The sequence below is a fragment of the Periplaneta americana genome, chromosome 12 (assembly GCF_040183065.1).
Source record: "Periplaneta americana isolate PAMFEO1 chromosome 12, P.americana_PAMFEO1_priV1, whole genome shotgun sequence".
Classification (NCBI taxonomy): domain Eukaryota; kingdom Metazoa; phylum Arthropoda; class Insecta; order Blattodea; family Blattidae; genus Periplaneta; species Periplaneta americana.
The window spans coordinates 113,746,063-113,768,765 of record NC_091128.1 but is presented as its reverse complement, the minus strand read 5'-3'; the positions used below and the strand labels follow the sequence as shown (position 1 = coordinate 113,768,765).

Genomic DNA, 22,703 nt, shown 5'->3' with positions numbered 1-22,703 from the left:
ATCTTGTAATTTTTTTTTTAATTTTGAAGATTTTTGGAAATAGTTGTAATTCTGAATTTTTTTTTAAATTTTCATAATTCAAAAAATAGTTTTCTAAATTAAAAAAAATTGCAATATTTTCAACAATTTTCCTAAATTAAAAAAAAAAAGAAATTTTCCAAAATTTTTTGGAAATTTTAAAAATTTTTTAATAGTTGATGATTTTTGGAAATTTGAAAATATTTGAAATTTTTTTCATTTTGAAAATGTTTGAAAATAATTCTAATTTTGAAATTTTTTTGAATTACATTGAAACTATGAAGGAAGTGTAGGACTAGATAGGATAAAGTTAGGCGAGTTTATGTTATGTTAGGTAATAATAATAATAATAATAATAATAATAATAATAATAATAATAATAATAATAATAATAATAATAATAATAATAATAATAATAACCAAAATATGCAGGAAGCTTAGGTAAGGTAATGTAGGTTAGATAAAGTGAAGTAAAGTTAGAGGGTGGGTTGGTGGTTACATGTTTAGTAGTTAGATATGTAGGTACAATAGACAGATTTCATATGGACATTAATGTTCTCACAATGCTGCATTTTATTTAATTCATAAGGAAAGTACATCACATACAGAAATCGCATAATACTACAGCGTAATATAAAAACTTGAATTTTACATATTATATCACAATACTGCAGTTAGCAATACATATTGACGTTTCCATTGACATAAAAGTTAGTTTGACTTAACAGTAATAATCCAGAAACTGTGTCGCAATGACAATGGTTACCACATAACACACACACAAATCACTAGCACTGTTTGCACGCTTTCCTGCAGTACATCAGCATGTAATTGGGATTTGCTCTGCATTGTCCATTCTGTGACCAGGCACTGCAATATCGGTTCCAATCTTGACATCCAATGTTCTCATCAGTAGCTGAAATGGGGGAAAAATGTAACTTTAGTACTGTGTTACAGAAGTCACTTGACAAATGGCATTAATCGTTTAATCATTAAGTAGATCAACAAGAATGGTGCAGTTAGTTCGTAACTTGTTTCTTTCTTGTTGGCGTTACTATTATTTTCAGTTGTAATTATTGATACAGATCGAGATTTAAGAAGAGATCATGTCAGCTTCTGAAAAGCGAGTACACAATGCTTAATTTGGTAAGCCTACAATTATTTATTTATTTATTTATTTATTTACTTATTTAATTTAATTTTTTTTATTTATTTATTTTAATTTAATAAATTTCAATTTTATTTATTAGTTACTTGAATTTTTTATTCAATCTATTTAATTAATTAATTGATTTATTTACTTATTTATTTTAATTTAATTTATTTTAATTTATTTATTTATTAATTTTAATTTAGTTAATTAATTTTATTTTATAGCCTAATTATTGATTTATTTATTTTAATTCAAATAATTTTAATTTCATTTAGTTATTTATTTATTTACTTATCCGAGCAAAGAAAACGGACTCTGGAAGCACTGCATAAAACTAGAAGACAAACAGCAAGTGCAACAACCGAAAACTACCAACGAGAGAGGAGTATATACAAAGACCTCATAAGGACGAAGAAAAAGCAACACCTGGAGGAAGAGCAAAGAAACATGATAGAAGAGGCAGAGGAAGACCCGTATCGAGCACTGAGACCAAAAAGGCAGAAAATCCAGCCCAACATACCCATGGAAACATGGAAAGACCACATAAGGGAAGTAATCTGCGCAAAAGAAACAAGACCAATGACCAAAGTACCTGAGCCCCCACAGGGAGACGAGATCTTCACCACAGACGAAGTCATGGGAGTGATACAAAAAATGAGGAACAACAGAATGCCTGGACCAGACGGAATAAGAAACGAACATATAAAACAGACAGCACAAGAATACCTACCGATCTGGACCTCACTTCTAAATAAATGCATGGAACTGGGATACATACCAGATGAATGGAGAAAGTCAAAACTAAAACTCCTGTACAAGGGAAAAGGAGACACATCGAATCCAAATGTGTATATAGGAATAGCGCTAGAACCCATGACATTGAAACTCCTAACAGGAATCCTAGCCAAAAGACTGGCAGAGAAGCTAGACCCAATACTACCAGAAGAACAATTCGGCTTCAGGGGGGGACGATCCACGATCATGGCAGTAGAAAACCTGATAGACCAAATAAAGCAAGCGACAGGGAAACCCAAAGGAAAACTATATGTGGTCTTCGTTGACTACTCGAAAGCCTTTGACCTGGTCAACAGAAGAATACTAGTAGACAAACTGGAGGACCTAATTGGCAGAATAAGTACGACAACCCTGATATCAAATATCTTAGCAGAAAACTACATCCAGATAGATGACGGAGTAGGCACATCCGACTGGCTACCGCAGACGAACAGCATCCTCCAAGGAGACCCGCTCAGCCCGATACTGTTTAATGTCCTAACATATGATGTCACGAAAGGAATGGAAGGAGTAAGTACGTACATCTACGCCGACGACATGGTCATCGCAGCGGCAGACTTAGACACTATACAATCAGCACTAGACACGCTAAGCAAATGGGCAGAACGAAACGACATCAAGATAAACAAAGAGAAGACGGAACTGGTAGTGTTCAGGAAAGGAGGAAGACTCACCAAAGAAGAAAATGTAAAATGCAATGGCAAACAACTCAAAAGGACAAGCAATTTTAAATATCTAGGAATTACAATTCAGACGACTGGGAAAAGTTTCAGGCTACACATAAGATCGAGAGTAATGGCGGCCACAAGAGCCATGAATGAAATTAGGAACATCACACAATTATCGATCAGCACAGCTATGGACCTGTTCCGGATAAAGATATTACCCATCCTGACGTATGGCCTAGAATCAGTGGGAGAATACCTCACATACAAACAGATGGAAGAACTAGAGTGGGTGAAAGCTAGGTATTTGAAGAGAGCTCTAGGACTACCACAGAACGCAAGATCGAGACTAGTGTACGAACTAACCAGAGAGACCTTTTTGATAGAGGACCTAAGGTGCGAAATAATGCTCCCAGCGAACAACGCCTACAAACGGCTCCTACAAGATCTGCACGAGAAGAAAACCAGCATACCAGAGGAATTCTATGCAACGTGTGCGATGCAAGATAGGACCTGGACGGAAGCTAATCATGAAATGAGACACGTGACGACAAGATTGGCAACCCATGGCTTCCACCACAAGGTGTGCGGCAACAAGACTTACCACGAACCAAATGATAAGTGTGTGTGTTTTTTATGCTCAGAACTATGCCACAGATATCATATTATCAAGTGTAAGAAGAGACAGAAATCCATCGCAGCTTATAGTAAAGACAAGTAATGTTTCTTACCCCATGCACGGTGTGTGCGCATTTAAACTTATTATTATTTATTTTAATTAAATTTTATTCATTTTAATTTATCTTAATTCAATTTATTAATTTAATTATTTACTTATCTTAATTTAATTTAGTAATTAATTTATTTGTTTTAATTTAGTTAATTTAAATTTCATTTATTTAGTTTTTTATTTATTTAATTTAATTTAATTAATTTATTTATTCATATAATATAGTAATTTTATTAATTTTGATTTATTTTAATTTAATTCATTAATTTTTTACTTAAATTTATTTATTTAATCAATTAATTAATTTGATTTTAATTAATTTTAATTTTATTTACTTCAATTTAATTTATCTTAATTTATTTCTATTTACTTATTTATTTATTTTAATTAAATTAATTAATTAATTTAATATAATTGAATCGCACTTTTTAGAAAGGAACTAAGTCAAAATATGCTACTTTTCAGGAAAGCAAAAGAAACTTATTTTTATGATTAAATACCAGTGTACCAGTGACATATATAAACATCAACTTGATGTTAAATAATAAACGAGAACTGCGCACAAACTGTGCAAAGAGATGTAAATATGATTTAGATGTCCTTGCTATAAGCAGCGATACATCTGCAGCGTTTTTTACACTTTAATATATGGTATTGCAAGATGGCGGAAGGGATAGATGAACAGTTTGAATGTGCTATTAAACGTTTGCTAAACATTGCGGAAGAAGGTGGTTATTTGAAGAAGACCATGAAGGAGGGCATGCAAGAAGCGGTGAGTGACATTAGAACTTGTTTTATAAAAGCATTATAGAGAATAAGAATAAGGAAAACAAGAAGTCTGAACATGAGGTTATAGAATGTAAGACCGGAGCTACGCAAAGGGAAGACGACGGCTACTCTGGGGGACAGGTGGCGCCATCTAGCAGTAGCGAAACGAAAGAAGCCACAAGCAGCAGCGAACGCCTGTCGGCACCTGTCAGACCTGAACAAGGATGAGAGCCGCGGCGAATCTACAACATCCACCGAGTTGTACAGCAGACCGCCACTCGCGGCCTCTACTGGTCGAAATCAGAAGATGAACACGGAAGTAGACTTGGAGGAAAAAATCATTGAAAGAGTGAACCATAACCTGAAATTCATGATGGAAAATATCGCAAAGAATATAAAAAAATATGATAAGAGAAGAAATAAAGGCAGCAGCGCAACAATCAACAGTGCCACATCAAAGCCCTTTGGAGGCGGACGCAGAGTTTGTTGCTGGCAATAGACTACAGAGGGAAAGACACGGGGGACAGCAGGAACTACCCAATGACGCAGAAAGGAAAGCAGCCGAAACAGGAGCACGAATGAAGAACACAACAACATTCGGAGATCAAAGGAACCATGAACCCGATCCAGACCCAGACATATTCCAGGATAGAGGAGAAAGTGAATACACGACAGTGGTGAGGGGTAAAAACAGGAGCGTGAGAAAGCAAGGAACAGAAGCAAAACAAGATTCGAAAAGAAGAACAAAGGGTACAAGAAAAGGAGACAACAGACTAAAGTCAATGGAAAGAAGCGCATGGTTATATGTCGGCAGGTTATGACCGGACACGACAGAGGATGATATTAAAGAATACCTAAAATAAAATGGAGTGGAGGGCAGAATACACTGCGATTTGGTAAATGAGAGAATAGGGAGCAGGGCCTTTAAAGTAGGTATTCCAATGCAAAATCTGGAGTTAGTCCACGACAGTGATTTCTGGCCAACGGACGTAACCTGTCGGCCCTTTCGTCAACCTTGGAAGTACAGGGGCCCAACACAAAGGAATTAAACTCTTTACATGGAATGTAGAAGGCTTGTGGGGAGCACTGAACCTACTCCCAAAGAATTTCCTGAGTGTCTGTGACATTGGAATATTAACCGAGACAATGGTCAAAGAGGACACGGTATCCAATGTGGCGAATTTCTATAATTTTCATGCCTATGAGAAACAATGCAAGGCCCGAGGAAGGCCCTTGGGAGGTGTGGTTTGCATAATTACACCAGACCTAGCTCCTTTCAAACTCTTGCTAAGAGAGGAAAACCTATTGGTCATACATACAAAGATTGGGGCCATAGTGGCAGTATACTTCAACTCGGATCACACTGCAGCAGACATAGTCGACAGACTACGGACAGCTCTAACCCACTGTAGAGAGTGTGACAAAACAATAATTGCAGGGACCTGAACTGTGCAATAGACAAGCAAGATGAAAAATGTGAAGAAGTGATGGCGTACCTACAAAACGAGAGTTTCACAGTGCACAATAACGCCAAGACTAGACATACATAGGTCCCAATGGGGTCAGTACAATAGACCTAATACTTACACCTCACTCAAAAAAGAGCAAGCACTCATCCGCACACATATTCCTGTAATTATGCATATAGAAACCATCCCAGCCAATGTCATAGGAGAAAGACGACTCCCAACACTTGGTAAGAGACTGGACATGGATATAATAAGATCGAAAATGGCCGACAAGAACCAGATAGAAGAAAAAATACATAAGGGAAATATTGAAGAAGCTGCTGCATGGTTGAGGACATGCATAGAATGTGGATCCGACCCACAAAACATCTATATATATAATTTGAACTGGTAATGGAAATTACGGGAAAACGGCTGAATGGATTTTAATGAGTGACCCCTCATTTTCATGCCCGGCATCCAAAGTTTTTCGGAAAAGTAGTAGTTTTCAGTGAAATGTCAATTTTCCACATAATTTTCCTATTTTCCAAAATCCATCTGTTGTCAGTTTTGAGAACTAATTTTATTGAATCACGGCCGACTTGATTGAATTTCAGAACAAAACACACACTACAATAAACAATAGGCTATTACACGAAGGCCATAACCTGGAGGATTGCCGACATATTTAGAGCTCAATTCAATTTGTTTTTAAAAACTGATTCTGCAGTGTATAATTTTCTGAGTACAGCTGTGTATTGGATATTCAAATCTACGAAACTTGGGGTGGTTTGATGACATTATTACCATTAGAAATTAAATATTATTATAGTTAGTATCATGATGCGTCTATTCTTCATTAATTGTACATAATATTGATGCTATATCGATGACATGAAAGTGAAACGTTTTGAGGTTATGTAAGTAAATGTAGAGAATATCTTAATTTAGATCATCATTTCTATAATTTACTGAGTGACTGCTATATATAACTACAAAACTTAAGATAATAATATTGTTATTAAAAATCAAATATTTTTATACTTATTAAACCAGTGGGGTTGGGTCTTTTTCATATACTTAATGGTGGTGTCATTGTCTTCAGTATTGGCTCGAGAGAGCGCAAAAATTACAGTTCCTAAGGAAAGATAAAAAGGTATTACTTACTGATAAAATAAGAGGCCTAGAAAATTTTGTAGTCTCCAGATCATTTCAGCAAGATCTCTTAGTAGGATAAAATGATTTTACACTCTACATTTCAAGTACTACATGCAGCAGCTATACGAAAATGCTATTGTTCGAAAGCTTAGCAAACCTGACTTTTTTTAACTTTTGTCTACAATCCACAATGACCTGAAATAGCTACTGCTATCGTCCTGACATTAATACTTGCGTTTTCGCGTTGAAACTCAAAAACTGAAGTTGGGTAGGTTCAAGAAAAAGTATTTGGCCTAAAAAATCCATTCAGAGGGAGTATGTTTCATTGTTATGGAAGCAAATAACTATCAAAAAGACAAGTATTCTTCATTGAAAATAAATCTGAAAAATGTTTATTTGAACGTCTAACAAACTTAGTTTGCAGCAGAATTTGCTGCACAAGCCACTAGTGTAAATAGGAGAGCGAGACCCTGGTTCGATGAAGAATGTTACGATCAGAGAAAGTTGACTCTAGAAAAACTGCATAACATTAGAGAGACAAAAAATGGCAAAACCCTCGACGATTATCGACGAGAAAGAAAACTCTACAAAGATCTTACCAAGAAGAAAAAAAAGGGAACACCTGGAAGAAGAGCAGAGGAAGTGATAGAAGAAGCAGAGAAAGACCCATACCGTGCCCTCCGCCCGAGAGAACAAAAGTTCCAACCCAGCATTACCACGGAGGCATGGAAAGAACACATGAACCAAGTTATATGTGCAAAGGAAACGAGACCCCCGGTCAAGCTTCCTGTGATACCACAGGCAGAGGGGATCTTTACCGCAGAAGAACTTGATGTTAAAGATACAGGGACAGGTTTGACTAAGTTTCTTTCTCTGCCAATCAGTGCACCTTGAAAGTATTAATCATTTCATCAGTAAAAAGTGCGATTCAATTATTTTAACTTAATTTTAATTTTATTTGTTTATTTAATTTAATTTAATTTTAATTTAATTAATCTATTTTAATTTAATTTAATTTATTTATTTACTTACTGAATCATTTAATTTAATTCAATTAATTTTAATTTTATTTAATGTAATTTAATTTATTTAAATTTAATTCATTTAATTTTATTTAATTACATTTTATTTATTTATTTTAATTCAATTTCTTTAATATTTATTTTATTTTATTTGAATTAATTTTATTTTTTTATTCTTTTATTTATTTTAATTTATTGTTGTGATTTTCAGAAGGCCATGACTGATGTTCATACTTACCTAGGTATGTGATTACCTAAAATATTAGTTCATTAATCTTCAGCTGCTGGACTTTCGGATAGTGAAGTGTTATATTATTGTGAATTAGTGGCTGCTTCATCTATGTTTATGTTAGTAAGGTGGACTTTTGCCTACTTCCTATGAAATCCTTGATTTTATCATCTCGTTCTTGATTTGAAGAAAATTTTTCTGGGATTTAACAACATTAACTTTCTTATCGATCATACAAAGCTCTAATTTTTTTTAGTGTCTTACTACTTATTATTATTTTGTGTGATCTTCATTACCAGTAAGTACTGCTTTGCTTGTTTTCGTGTAAATTCTGTGAAGTGATGGCAAAATGTGTGCATAATTTCGTTAAGATATCCAGTCTTTCCGTAACTAAGGTAAACAATTCAAGTTTAGTACATGTTACATGCTTACGAAGAGGAGCTTTTACTATCAAGGAATAACGTTTTGCTTAATGTTTTCGATTTTCTTTAATGTCTTTCGAAGCTACTAAGCCATCAACATCATCAGTTTCTTCACCTATATTTGTTGAATGTAAATTATGTGGAAAAACTTACTACTAGAGACATTAATATTCACTTGGCCCACAGTCACGATTCTATGCAAGAATTGCTAAATAATATTAATGAAGACATATTATACAATCCAGAACAGAAGAGCGAAGATCCAGTGACTTCACAGATTAATTATAGCTCTAATTTAAAAAAAAAATTAATCACCTTATTGGCGATACTGATAATAATGAATTCTCAACACCCAATATAATTCAACACCATATGGAGATGAATGATATTTGCTCTTCCTCTATCACTTCAACTCATTGCCTGGTTTCAACAGCTCTATGTAAGGCATATGACAAATCTTTTTCTGAACAGGGTATCAATCTTCACATTACCCGATGTCATGAATCTTTGAATCATAATCCAACAGTATCGTCTGAGATTTCTGTGAATAATTCTCATGTTTTGATTGATTCAAGTCTTTCTTCCAATAATATTTCGGAAGGATTCTTTCCATGCCCTATTTGTCCTTCTACAGATGCCAAGAATTTCAAATCTGCTAGAGGATTAAAGATTCATTGTTCTCGAGTTCATTCTCAATCTTTTCCTCCAGATTATTCTACACCTAATTCTATAGATGATTTTTACTCTAAACTAAGTACTTACAAGAAGAATGTTAATGTATTACGCCGAATACCTAAAGGCGCTAGATCTTCAGCTGCCAGTCACTTAAGTCAACAAATTGATTTTTGTTTATCGTACAATACTACTACCTCCTGGCATGATTTATTTCTATTCACATATTTAGCTCTTTGAGTTCCTGATCGTTCTGGTAATAAATCTATAATATCTTTGTCTTTGAATATTTTACTTAATTTGCATCCATATCTACTCGTAATATGTATTTTTTTTAATTTTGTAATTAATTAAACTGTCTTTATTTATTTAATTTAGTTTCATGTATTATTTTTAATTAATTAAATAATTTATTCCATTTCATATTAATTTAATTATTCATTCATTTTATTAGTTATTTTATTCTTTTTATCTGTGTGGTTAAATTTATTGTTCCTAATTAAAATGAAGCTCCTTGTCATACTGCTGCTCTGACACTCGCATTTTCAACAAGGCTGTCAACACCACATCTCTCCTAGATGCAGAATTCGCTGTGTACAATTTACCCTTGTCTTGCTTCAGATATTCTTTTTTTTTTCTTTTTTCTTTTTTTTTTTCCTCAAGTGATATTTCTATCCAATGCTTTTGCTTCAGTAAAGTCTCATTTTACAAACCTATGGATCAACAATTGGCTCTTCTGACAAAGGAAAAATTTTACAGTCTGTACAAAAGCAACCAAATGACCTGGAAATGTACAAAAACTTGCCCAGACATGTTCAAACATTTTTAACAAGAGCCAGAATAGGTCACATTGTCACATAATTGTACCTACACCGATTTCACATTTCTGATAATCCTACTTGTTTGTGGTGTAATAATCATGATGAAGATCTAGAACACATTCTTCTATACTGTCCATCCATAAACCACAAAAGAAGTAAATTAAAATCATCAGTACCAGTTGCAGAAGACACAGCCCTGAAGTATATATTGACTACACGCCACCTCTGGCTACTAGCAACAGGCATCTATAATAAAATAAATAGATTTAATAAACACATTGTGTATATCGAGCATTGTGAGTATGTCGTACACAGTTCTTTGTCATTCATCTTTAGCGTAATATGACAGCGGCAATGTTCTTAGTGAGCACTCAAAGAGGTGATATAGCGGGCAATGCAGCATCTATAATGAACACCTATCAAAATACCCCTCATTTCTCGTGAAAAACAACAACTGAATAGACTACAGTGCCAGACTATAGTGGACTTTATGTTGTCAGCAAACAGCTGGACACATTAAGAAGATTGATTGATTGCTTCAGATATTCAAATGAAGAAAATCTCATCCAGAGAAATGGCGTCTGGAAAGGTTCCCAAAATGTTGGCTGCGTTCCCACGTTGGATGGCTATTCCTATTCGTTGCTGTAGGTAATTGGTGCAGTGAGGGTCTCCAGTAAGTCACCAAACTTCTACCAATTTCGGAAACGTGGTCTTTTGCTTCTCTTTACACCAGGAGCCTATTGTTTCCACAGCAAAGACGATGAAGGTTAATTGTCTACTAGATGTATGTATTTACGACGTTTATTGCGTACGGCAGATTCTGCTGCAGAGCTTGCGAGTTTAGAAGTTGACGGCAAGTGGGATGGAGCTAAGGTATCCACGCATGTTGTATCCCACATTAGTGATTTTCCTCTGCTCCACGGGACCAAGGTTATTCCATTAGGGCGCTTTCCATCTGTGCGACTAATCCCAGAGGGTTCTAAAATAGCAGGGATACCAGATGTTAGTGCTCTCTTGATTATGTCGTTAATTGTTGAATGTCTAAAAAAAAGTCCCTTACTCTTGACACAGCTTAGAGCATGATGACCGAAAGTGTCGACAACTTCCCTACATACACATTTATGTGGTAGACAGATTTTGCATCCAAGACGTAGAGCGACTGGAGTCTTAAAAGACTTGTTGTCCATCAGCGTTCCCATATTTGGGGAAGGTAGAGCTTGTAGCCAGGAACCCGCTTCTTTTTCTTGTAGAGCCAAAAGTTGAGCTTGGTCTGTTTCTGATGTACAAGATGTTACAAGAGAATCTAGGATGTGCCTAATAATTATATCATCCCAACAATTCTGGACGTCTGGATGAGCTGGCGGATTAGAGTTCCTGGATATATCATTCCACCTATCCAAAGCCTCCGGCAAATAGCACATTTCGACCTCATAACTGAATGAAGGAAAAATAGATTTAATGATATCGGAAACTCCATATGCAGAAGCCAAGAATTCCAGTGTACAGATGTCACCGAGTTTCCTAATACCGAGACCTCCAAGTCTAATAGGAAGACAAGCTTGTGTCCAACTTCTGTCCTCAAGTGTGGTATTGAGAATAGTTTCCAAACAATTTCGCATCATATTGTCTGATTGTTGGAGGAATAATGGAAATAGCCACAATGGAGTTGTCCTCATGAAATAGGCCAGTTTAGGAATTACTAAACAGTTTTTAAGAAGAAAATATGATATATGAGGATTAAGAGGCGATAGACGATCAAATAGCATTTTCAAAGTCAATAATTCCTGTTCAGCAATAGTTTCGATTCCTTCCAAGAAAACAGGGCAACCAAGGATGGTGAGGTCAGACTTGGAAATGATCTTAATACCTGGTGCAGAAAAGCAGATACTACAGCCTCATTCCTTTCGGAGCAGAAATAAAGTTCGCATTTATTTGAGTTGATGTCCAATCCAAGGTTAGAACAAAAATCAATTAAATTCTGAAGGTCAGCAAGAACAACATTAGGATCTCCACCTAAAGTTCCATCATCCAAATAAAAGAGGTTAAGTACACTCTTCAGATCTTTTATGACTGGATGTACTGCAAGACTGAAAAGCATTGGACCTACGGGATCTCCTTGTTTGAGATGACATAGTTTCAGACCCGAAAAAAAACAAATGTGAAGGATCCTTATAGGACTGCCAAATGAAAGTAGAAAGCTGAGGAAGCTTATCTTTGATAGCGTGCAATATTACATCTCTCTCAATACAATTAAACGCATTTTTGAAGTAAATTTTAAGTAGAATCTTATTACTGTTTGCATATCTGTTCAAAAATGTATGTACCAAATGAATAATAGCCTCACAGCCTTGTGGAGTGCCGAATCCAAGTTGATGTGGACGTAAATATTCACCAATTTCCTCTTTTATTACTAAAACTCCAGAAATTAGGTATCTCCAGCAATATGTTCAGATGGATATCAGAATTCCTTAGTCAAAGATTCATTGCCACTAAATTCAATAACTCACTTTCTAGTTACAGACAAACATATCGAGGTCTACCTCAGGGCGCTGTCCTCAGCACAACTTTATTCAATATTTATATAAATGACTTACCCTCCCTATTAGAGGAAGCAAACATGAAAACAGCACTATTTGCAGATGATATAGTTTTGTGGACTTCCGGATCTTACAGACATAGAGACAAAATTCAAAATTCTGCTCTTAAAGCTTTAAATCAACTACATGAATGGAATACATCAAATTTGATGACACTCCATTTAAGCAAAAGTAACTACCAAATATTTTCACTTAGTAAAAAAGAAAGAGAATTCAATATCCAATACAATGGCCAACACCTTCCTAGGACTTATGAATCCAAATATCTTGGAGTTATTTTCGATAGTAAGTTAACATGGAGCAACCATTTGAAATACATTTCTGAAAAAGCTCGTAAAAGATTCTCCCTTCTAAAAAGACTAGCAGGAAAGAAATGGGGGTGTTCTAGGAATACTTTGAACACTACATACAAAATGTTTATACAGTCAGTGCTGACATACTGCGGAGAAATTTTAATTACTTCACCTTTCATAAACGAAATAGAATATGTTCAAAACCAAGCTCTCAGACTCATTACTGGTGGAATCAAAACAACTCCAATAAATTCTATGAGATTCCTCACTAATATTAACAACATCAAAATGACAATAGAAGAAAAAGCACTGATTCAATATGAAAAACTTATTAGATTACCAGGAAACAATTGGCATTCATACAGTCCTCTCTGTAGGTTGAAAACTGAAAAAAGTTTCATATCCATTGTTCAAGAATTAAAACAGAAAATCAATATCCCGAATTTAAAAGAAAACCTACAAATTAAACCAAACCCTTTAACTCTATTAAATATAGAATATAATCTAAATTTAACAGAAGAAATACTAAAATCAGAAGTAAACACTGAAATACTAAAACAATTGTCTTTAGAGACAATTAATATTAGGTACCCTCCACAAAACTGGCTTCATTTATACACTGACGGATCCTTGATCTCCAGAGAACAAGGTGCCGGTGCAGGTGTTACATGCTGTCTCTTCTCACTTTATAGATCTCTTGGGTATGGAACAACAAGTTTTAATGGAGAAATCATTGCAATAAGTGAAAGTCTCAGGAATCTTCTATGCCACATCAATAAATTTAAAAATGCAGTTATATTGTCAGACTCCAAAGCAGCTATTCTATCAATAGTCTCTAAACACACACTTTCATCTCAAACAGCAGAAATAACTAAAATGCTCTCTCAATTAATGTCACTCAATAAAAGAATTGTATTCCAATGGATACCATCCCATTGTGGAATCCTGAGAAACGAGAATGCGGATGCTTTAGCAAAGAAGGGCAGCACTGCTACTTACAGACCTGTTACTAAATCTATGTATTACTCTGTGAAAAGATTTATTAAATCTACATACTTAGACTTCAACAAACAAAATTTGATAACACAATCTCAAGGGAAAAAATGGAACTCTCTGCATCAAAATCCACAGTTAATTCCCGATTTACCACGAAAATCGTCTGTAGCTGCATTTAGATTGGCAACAGGCCATGATTGTTTGGCCAAACACCTGCATAGAATTGGAATATATCAGTCCCCTAACTGTCCATTGTGCAACTCAAACCAAGAAATGGATTCGGAACACCTCAGAATCTGTGCTTCAGTGGCTGGCCATGATAATATCTTTGAAAAATATTGGAGTGCAAGAGGTCAAATGTCTTTATTGTCAAACGTCTGGCATTAGAAAACAACAACAACAACATTTCCTCTTTTACACTGATGCAGGCTAATTTAGCTACTAATCTTCGAAAAGTGTTGGCAATGGCTATGGGACGCACCCCACCATCCTTTTTGTCAATCGCTAACAATGAAGCACCATAGAAGAATGGGCAAATTTATGGATTTAATTTCCCACTCAACACGAAATTGCAGAGGTTAGTTAAAGATGTAAGTAATCTCTTTCCGGAAACACTAGCTGACACAGACACCAAGATCTTTGAGGTGCTGTGGACGTATGCCATCTATTCCAGAAGCAGAACCTGTGGAAAGCTTTTCAGTCCTGCCTTGACAGTGTCTTCAGATATAGAAAAATACTGACCATTAGGGTATGGAGGATCAGGGAAGGACGACGGTCTTGAAGGAGGCGGGTGTTTTCTAATAAAGCTTGATATGTAGCGTGGGTATAGTCCGCCACTCCTAAATCAGATGAAAGAATCCGAACCGCTCCATGTATATCTCCTTCAGCCACTTTTGTTTCTATACGGCGTACCTGGGAGGATTTTGTATTTCTTTTATTGGAAGGATAGACCAATTGAAAATCCCTTAAATTGTCTGTAATCTTGGATACAAGAGATTTTTTTCCATGTTTCTCTGGAACCTTAAGGGCAATGTAGGCGAAAAACATCAAATTTTGCCAACTTTCTTCAGTATTCTGAGAAATGTATTTGTCATTATTATTGTAGATAGCCGATCTGTGGCGAACATTTTTGCACCTTTAGGAATTCTCTTCAAAACATTTATGTTTTTCTTGCAGTTAATTAGCTTTGAATGGAAGCCATCTTGTGAGGTATGCAAGGAGTTAAAGTCGTTAACAAAAGGGACATTGGGATGGGCTCTGGACCAATGGATTCGCAGACCTCTAAAACCTTTGAAATATCTGACGACTTCATCAGGACAAAGTGGGCATGAGACAGATTCAGCAGCAGCAGCAATGGAAAGATTTTGATTATCGACTTGTAAACATCAGGAATAACATAACCACTGAGAATTAGTTTCACCAAGCGCTGTGATATCATCACTACATACGCCAACACAATCACCATGAAACCAAAACTTGCATCCATTGCAAAATATTAATAATCTGTCTTTTAGATGGTCGGAGTTACAACAGAGATGACAAGGAAGAGTTTCCTTATCTTTCACCATCTAATAAAACTGTAAAATCCATTGTTGATTGATATTGGTATAAATTAATGTAGAAATACCTGGTTACTATGTTGGATGTAAACAACCACGATAAACTCCAAATAAATAAATAAATTCGAAATTAACATAGAAAGATGTGAGACTTCTTGTTACTAACACTTCCAGGTATGTGATAAGTTATTTTCTAAATGTGAAAGCAGTAGGTTTCCAATAATTTTTCTTAAAATATGCGTATGAAAATCAACAGACAATATCTAACTATGATATCTCAAGTCATTTATTTCAATTTTTTATTTTTTTTATTGTAATTTAAATATTTATTTATTTATTTATTTATGTATTTTATTTTAATTAATTTTAATTAAATTAATTAATTCATTTTATTTATTTATTTTAATTAATTACTTAAGTAATTTTAATTTCATTTATTTATTTATTTATTTATTTATTTATTTATTTATTTATTTATTTAATCTGGCAAAGCTAAGGCCAGTAGGCCTTCTGTCCCGCCCAGCCAGGCTCTAATTGAATATAATAATACAATAATAATTATACATCTTGATTACACAACTTTTAACACCGTATCACTTCGGAATATGTATGATAAGACTTTCCTGTGTTAAATTTCAACGTACCTCATTTACATGTTTCGACCTATCTATGGGTCATCTTCAGAACTGGTCGTTGTTGGTCTTGGCGCCACTTGTTCTGTTTCCTGTGAGGATGTGTTCCTGTAGTATAGTGTAGAGTCAAAGAGTGTGTGTATTGAAGTTGAGTTGTATGTGAGAATATCTAGACATTCAAGACCGTAAAACAACTTGAAAGTGCAAATCAAGATTTCAGGTATAACTCCCTGTAAAGTTGATTTGAATAATTTCGAGGGAAAAATTGTTCCGGAGCCGGGTATCGAACCCGGGATCTTTGGTTTAACATACCAACGCTCTACCACTGAGCTACCCGGGAACTCTAATGGTAGAGTGTTGGTATGTTAAACCAAAGGTCCCGGGTTCGATACCCGGTTCCGGAACAATTTTTCCCTCGAAATTATTCAAATCAACTTTACAGGGAGTTATACCTGAAATCTTGATTTGCATAATACACGTTACTGTTCGTTAACAGAAAACCACAATTTAAGTCACACGGAGTTAGTATGCACTCGAAGTTGGTTGCTTGACGGTTGTCAGCCCACTTTGAGGCCTGTGGATATAGAGGGAAAAATTGGATCGGTGTCGGTTAGAGTTCCCGGGTAGCTCAGTGGTAGAGCGTTGGTACGTTAAACCAAAGGTCCCGGGTTCGATACCCAGCTCCGGAACAATTTTTCCCTCGAAATTATTCAACTTGAAAGTGAATAATAAAAGTAAAAGTAAATACAGTAATGGAAGTTTTATAAGTAGTGTTAGTAGACAATATTAAACAAACATTGATAAAAATAATAATAAGAATTATTATTTATTTATTTATTCATTTATTGATATTTATGTGCTGAAAAACAGCCACTGGCCAATAAAAGTCCAGCACAGTGATACAATTAATACAATAAAATGAAGAACTATGATACAAATTAAATTATTGAGATAACAAAATGAGGAAATTAGATTACATTGATTAATTTACAAGAATTAATAATATAATATTTTATGGAAAGGAGTTGATTCTTATAAAAGTATTACCTATTTGTGTATAAGGATTATGCAAATAATATTAGCAAAGACATTGGCATATTCTAATACTTCTATACATTGAATGGATCGAAATCGCCTACCTGTTAGTTAGCATTTTTAATACATCTGGAGACCGGCGAGGAAGATTTAGAATTTCTAATATGGAAGAGTTTGTGATGTCTCATGTCCTTCATAGGAATGGATCAGAGAGAGTATTAGAAATTCGTACACTTGATTGTCTGTCGTGTAAATAATTTTCAAACCAGCTTACGTAGCTTACCGATAGATAGTCCTTTATTATCTAATTTAGACAATAGACTAGAATGTAGAACTACATCAAACGCCTTACTGAAATCAAAATATTGTGACAGCGACGTGAGATTCGAACTGACGACCAGCGTCCCGCAAGAGAGAAGATCGCGCGGAGCACTTTGGGATGGCGCGCGGGCTTCACGGGGAAAGGGGAAAGGGGCCTACACGCGAGGGGAGTCTGCGCGCGCAGCTGCTACTCAACGCAGTGAATGTGGAACGACCTTCCCGACTATTCCAGAAATCCGTCGAAGTGGGAGACTCGCGAATTTTCGAGGCTACGTCGCTGTGGTTATAAATTACGGTCGCGAAGGAACGACAGCAGAGTTTTCAGTTATTCAGTCAGTGAGTAAGCCAGAGCAAGCAAGCCAGACTTGTGTGCCGGAGTTCGACTCGAGTGTGCGTCCGCATCTGCGTCAGCATCCGAAGGCCTGAGTTCGAGTGCAGTGGACCGCAGTTGGAGGGACCTGAGTTCGAGTGCAGTGGACCGCAGTTGGAGGGACCCGAGTTCGAGTACAGTGAACTGTCTCTGAAAGTCTGTGGTTCGAGATACTGTGAACTCGAGTGACTGAGATAGAAGAACTGTGAACTGAGAACTGGTAGTTCTGATTTGTAAATAGTGCTTTGTAAATATTAGTTAAGATTAACAGTTCACTGTTGTGCGTAATAGTCCAAGTAAATTGTCATTGTCGTCGGTGGAGTGCTATAACGAATACTGTGTTGAGTGAAGATCCAATTGTTGACGAGAGCGTTAAGGTGAATTGTAGAAAGGAATTATTGTTGTGACGAATAAATTACATTGTTGTTGCTAATAAAATTCACACTGGTGTCAGAATCGGGACATTATCGACAATGGAGAACCTACAGCAGATCCTGCAAGCCATCGCAGAAATGAAAGCAGAAATGAACATGCACATTAGTGAAGTAAAAGATAACATGAACAAGCACATCAGTGAGGTTAAGAACGACATAAGTGATGTGAAAGGCGACATAAGTGGAGTGAAAGGCGACATAAGCGGAGTGAAAGGCGACATCAGCGGAGTAAAAGATGACGTCACTACGCAAATTGAAAGCGTTTCAGCCCACGTAGATGGAATTGTCGCCATCGTGAAAGACGAACTCAAAGCCGATCTTGACAACCTAAACAAGAATTTTACAACTATAAACGAGACAGTAACCGAATTGAGACAGGAGGTAGACCATTTCGACGGCAAAATCCGCGATCTCGAGCGTCGTCAAGAGCAGACGAGCGAGTTGCTGGACAAGACGAGTGAGGTGATGGACAGACATGCTGAAGAAAACAAGCACATACTCACGTTGATGGACCGACATGCTGAAGAAAACAAGCACATCCTCGCGTTGGTGGATCGCCAGGCTAAAGAACAGAAACAGATAATTGCCGAGGAAGTTCAACGGGCCGTGGAAAGATCGGCGACAGAATGGAGGACCTCATATAGTGGCCCTGGGGAACCATCGCCTTCAGCCAGACATTACAACGTCAAGACGCCAAAATTCGACGGTACGACGTCTTGGGCGATATTCCGTCGCCAGTTCGAGGCCATCGCAGAGCACAATGGGTGGACGCCGGCAGAGAAAACTACTCAGCTGCTGGCCGCGCTTCAGGGACAGGCGTCGGAGATTCTTCATAGCGTTCCAGAAGATGGGACAGCCGCTGAGATAATGGCGGCCTTGGAGGGACGTTATGGTGACCATCAACTTGCGGCAGCATTCAGGACCCAACTGAAAACGAGGGTCCAACAGTCAGGCGAGTCCCTGCAAGAATTCGCGATGGCGGTGGAACAACTTGCCCATAAGGCCCTCAGGGGCCTACCTAATGACTTCATCGCTGGAGAGGCGGCCTACACCTTCGGCAGCGGAGTTCGAGACCCCGAAATCAGACAACAGCTACTCCTGGCAGAGCATCGTACCATCAACGCAGCTCTGGCGGCGGCCCTCAGGATGGAGGCGGCCAAGTCGGCGGCGGGAGTCTCAACACCGCACTGGATCAGGAGCGTCACGGCGACGGATGCTGGAGGGCGTCAACCGAAGCCACCCGAGCGGCAGTCAACGGAGCGGCGGAGACGACGGGTGCCCACCTGCTGGTCCTGTGGCAAACCGGGACACTTGAGAAGGGACTGTGACCAATCCGGCCACAGGCAGGAGAGAGAGGTGGCCGACGTCGAGGAGCGCCAGCAGTCAACGGAGCGGCGGAGACGACGGGCGCCCACCTGCTGGTCCTGCGGCAGACCGGGACACCTGAGAAGGGACTGTGACCAATCCGGCCACAGGCAGGAGAGAGAGGTGGCCGACGTCGAGGAGCGCCAACAGTCAACGGAGCGGCGGAGACGACGGACGCCCAACTGCTGGTCCTGCGGGAGACCGGGACACCTAAGGAGGGACTGCGACCGCTCCGGCCACCGGCAGGAGAGAGAGGTGGCTGACACCGAGAGAAACCAACAGTCGCCTGAGTAACGGAGACGACGGGTGCCCACCTGCTGGTCCTGCGGTGAACCTGGGCACCTGCGGAGGAGTTGCGACCGACCTGGCAACAGTCGGGAGAGAGAGGGGGCCGATGCTAGGAGGAGCACGTCGGCGCCATCATCACCGTCTCCTCGGCTCGTCCTGAAACCGGTCGACAGAAGGTGCGACGGTGGGCTGATTGCTGAAGGACGGATAAAAGGCCGTCCATGCAGAGTACTGGTGGACACCGGGGCGATGCTCACTATCGCCAGACCAGACGTCGTGCGTGGCCTACCTGGGAGGACGCCGCTGCGCCAATACGAGCTACGGACTGCTTCAGGCGAGAGCTTGCCCATCCAGAGAGAGGTCTTCCTGGACCTGACCTTGGGGAAGAGGAAACTGGAGATGTGGGTGTTCGTCGCCAACATCACCGAGGACGTCGGTTACTCGATGCGACGGTGGACGTCCGGCGCCGTATACTCCGTCTTGGTCAGGATGAAGTATTCCTGATGGACGCCGAGGACCAACCCGTGGCCAGCGAGCTCTCCTTGGAGGGCCAAGTGGAAAAGCAAGATGGCGCCCACGCAGTACGAGTATTGCTGCCCAGCCAAGCCAAGGATGGGGTGGCACCACCATAAGGAGGGAGCAGCCGGAGGACCCCAAACGTTGGACCGACTAGCAGCCTACCAAGGGACTGCCCGAGACGAGCAGTCCTAAGGAGGGAGCAATGTGACAGCGACGTGAGATTCGAACTCACGACCAGCGTCCCGCAAGAGAGAAGATCGCGCGGGCTTCACGGGGAAAGGGGAAAGGGGCCTACACGCGAGGGGAGTCTGCGCGCGCAGCTGCTACTCAGCGCAGTGAATGTGGAACGACCTTCCCGACTATTCCAGAAATCCGTCGAAGTGGGAGACTCGCGAATTTTCGAGGCTACGTCGCTGTGGTTATAAATTACGGTCGCGAAGGAACGACAGCAGAGTTTTCAGTTATTCAGTCAGTGAGTAAGCCAGAGCAAGCAAGCCAGACTTGTGTGCCGGAGTTCGACTCGAGTGTGCGTCCGCATCTGCGTCAGCATCCGAAGGCCTGAGTTCGAGTGCAGTGGACCGCAGTTGGAGGGACCTGAGTTCGAGTGCAGTGGACCGCAGTTGGAGGGACCCGAGTTCGAGTACAGTGAACTGTCTCTGAAAGTCTGTGGTTCGAGATACTGTGAACTCGAGTGACTGAGATAGAAGAACTGTGAACTGAGAACTGGTAGTTCTGATTTGTAAATAGTGCTTTGTAAATATTAGTTAAGATTAACAGTTCATTGTTGTGCGTAATAGTCCAAGTAAATTGTCATTGTCGTCGGTGGAGTGCTATAACGAATACTGTGTTGAGTGAAGATCCAATTGTTGACGAGAGCGTTAAGGTGAATTGTAGAAAGGAATTATTGTTGTGACGAATAAATTACATTGTTGTTACTAATAAAATTCACAATATATTGCATCTATTTGGCCCTGGGATTCAATAACTGGTACTATCTGATTCAAATAAGAGACTAGGTTAGTAGATTTGGATTTAGTAAATCCGTGTTGTGCAGAATTTAATTAGTTTTTTTTTTTTACAAAAAAAGAAACATGTTTGTGAATTATAGTTTCAAAAATTTTTGAGAAATTATTTAAAGTAGAGATAGGTCTGCAGTTATTAACTACATGCCTTTTGCCATTTTTAAAGACAGGAATAACTGCTGCTTGTTTCCAGTATGATGACAATACCCCAGTTTTCAAGCTTAAGTTAAATATGTGAACTAATAAAGGTATAAGAATTTCCAGAACACCCTTTTATTATAAAATTTGAAATACCATCAGTGCCCGTTGATTTAGTGGGCTTTAATTTTTTAATTGATTTCCTTACATCATCATGTGTTACTGTAGGTATAGATCGTTGCTTACGGGATTATACAAGCTGGCGCATAGCACGATCGAGAGTAGGTCTCTGTGAGTCATGACAATTTCTGCCGCTAGGTTCGCCTCTCTGCCCTATGAAATGATGAATAGTACCATTACAAAGCATTGTGCATCGTGAAAATAGTTCGATTAATTGTGCATTACTGATTGAGTACGAATATTATAAATATGCCAAGCATATTACAGTGTTATTTGAAGTTTGTTCTGCTAAGTTATATTCGAAAATTGTCTGTGTTTTGCTATGTGAAGAACTCTGTACCAACAGGTCGTATCTTTATAGGTTAAGGTAAATGTCAAAGTTCTCTCATATAACAAGCAATGCTATGTTAAAAGTGGCGAATTGCATTTTCCGACTCTCGAATGATGTGACCCGAAATGTAAAATAATTTCATGCATTGTTTCACTTACCAAGCATTACTGATATAGGCCTAATGAAAATGTGAAGGACGTGATGTAAACATTGAAGATAATGTTGTTACTGTTTTCCCTTTCTCTTTTAGAAAATACCGACAAAAGTAATGAATTATCTTCATGCTGTACTTATTAGGTAATTAATGTGTATTTGTCTGTATTTTAGACCTGTGTATTGTTACGTAATTATCAGTGAATTAGGTTAGAGAACTTAACAAGGTTAGTATGAGATTAGGTAATGCACCTCAAACTGTAACTAATAATGGCTGCTGCCGAAATAGGCTGAGGTGGTTATCGTGTGAAACAAATTATATCTGGAATATCTAGTTTTATTATATACGGATACGTAAAGTTTTTTTTTTTTTTTTGTTTTAGCATGTGTTTGTAATTTTGTGAGGTTATGTCTAGCCTAATTTCTTTTTATTCTTGTATCATTACCAATACATTAATTTATTTTATATTCATTTCAGGTGTTACATCTATGGTGGCAACTCTACTTATGTTAGGATATGAAGTAACAGTATATATTCAACTTCATCATTTGCTAAAAATTAAAGAAAA

The 22,703-nt window shown here is 38.0% G+C and overlaps 1 protein-coding gene and 1 non-coding gene across 3 annotated transcripts in view; both read right to left on the bottom strand.

The window, feature by feature from the left end:
• Positions 1 to 573: 573 nt before the first annotated feature.
• LOC138710835 (zinc metalloproteinase nas-15-like) overlaps positions 574 to 22,703 on the bottom strand; it is a 152,630-nt gene continuing 130,500 nt past the window's right edge. Inside the window, exons 12-13 of one of the 2 annotated variants that reach the window (XM_069841981.1) lie at positions 15,991 to 16,086; positions 801 to 934 (exon numbers count right to left, since the gene is read on the bottom strand). In XM_069841981.1, coding sequence (XP_069698082.1) covers positions 16,010 to 16,086 — 77 coding nt within the window. In that variant the 3' untranslated portion in view covers positions 801 to 934; positions 15,991 to 16,009. Of the gene's footprint in view, positions 935 to 15,990; positions 16,087 to 22,703 lie in introns of both variants that reach the window. The other variant, XM_069841980.1, reaches the window with a different exon arrangement.
• TRNAN-GUU (transfer RNA asparagine (anticodon GUU)) lies at positions 16,247 to 16,318 on the bottom strand. The gene has a single exon. It is a non-coding gene; the product is annotated as a tRNA-Asn (tRNA).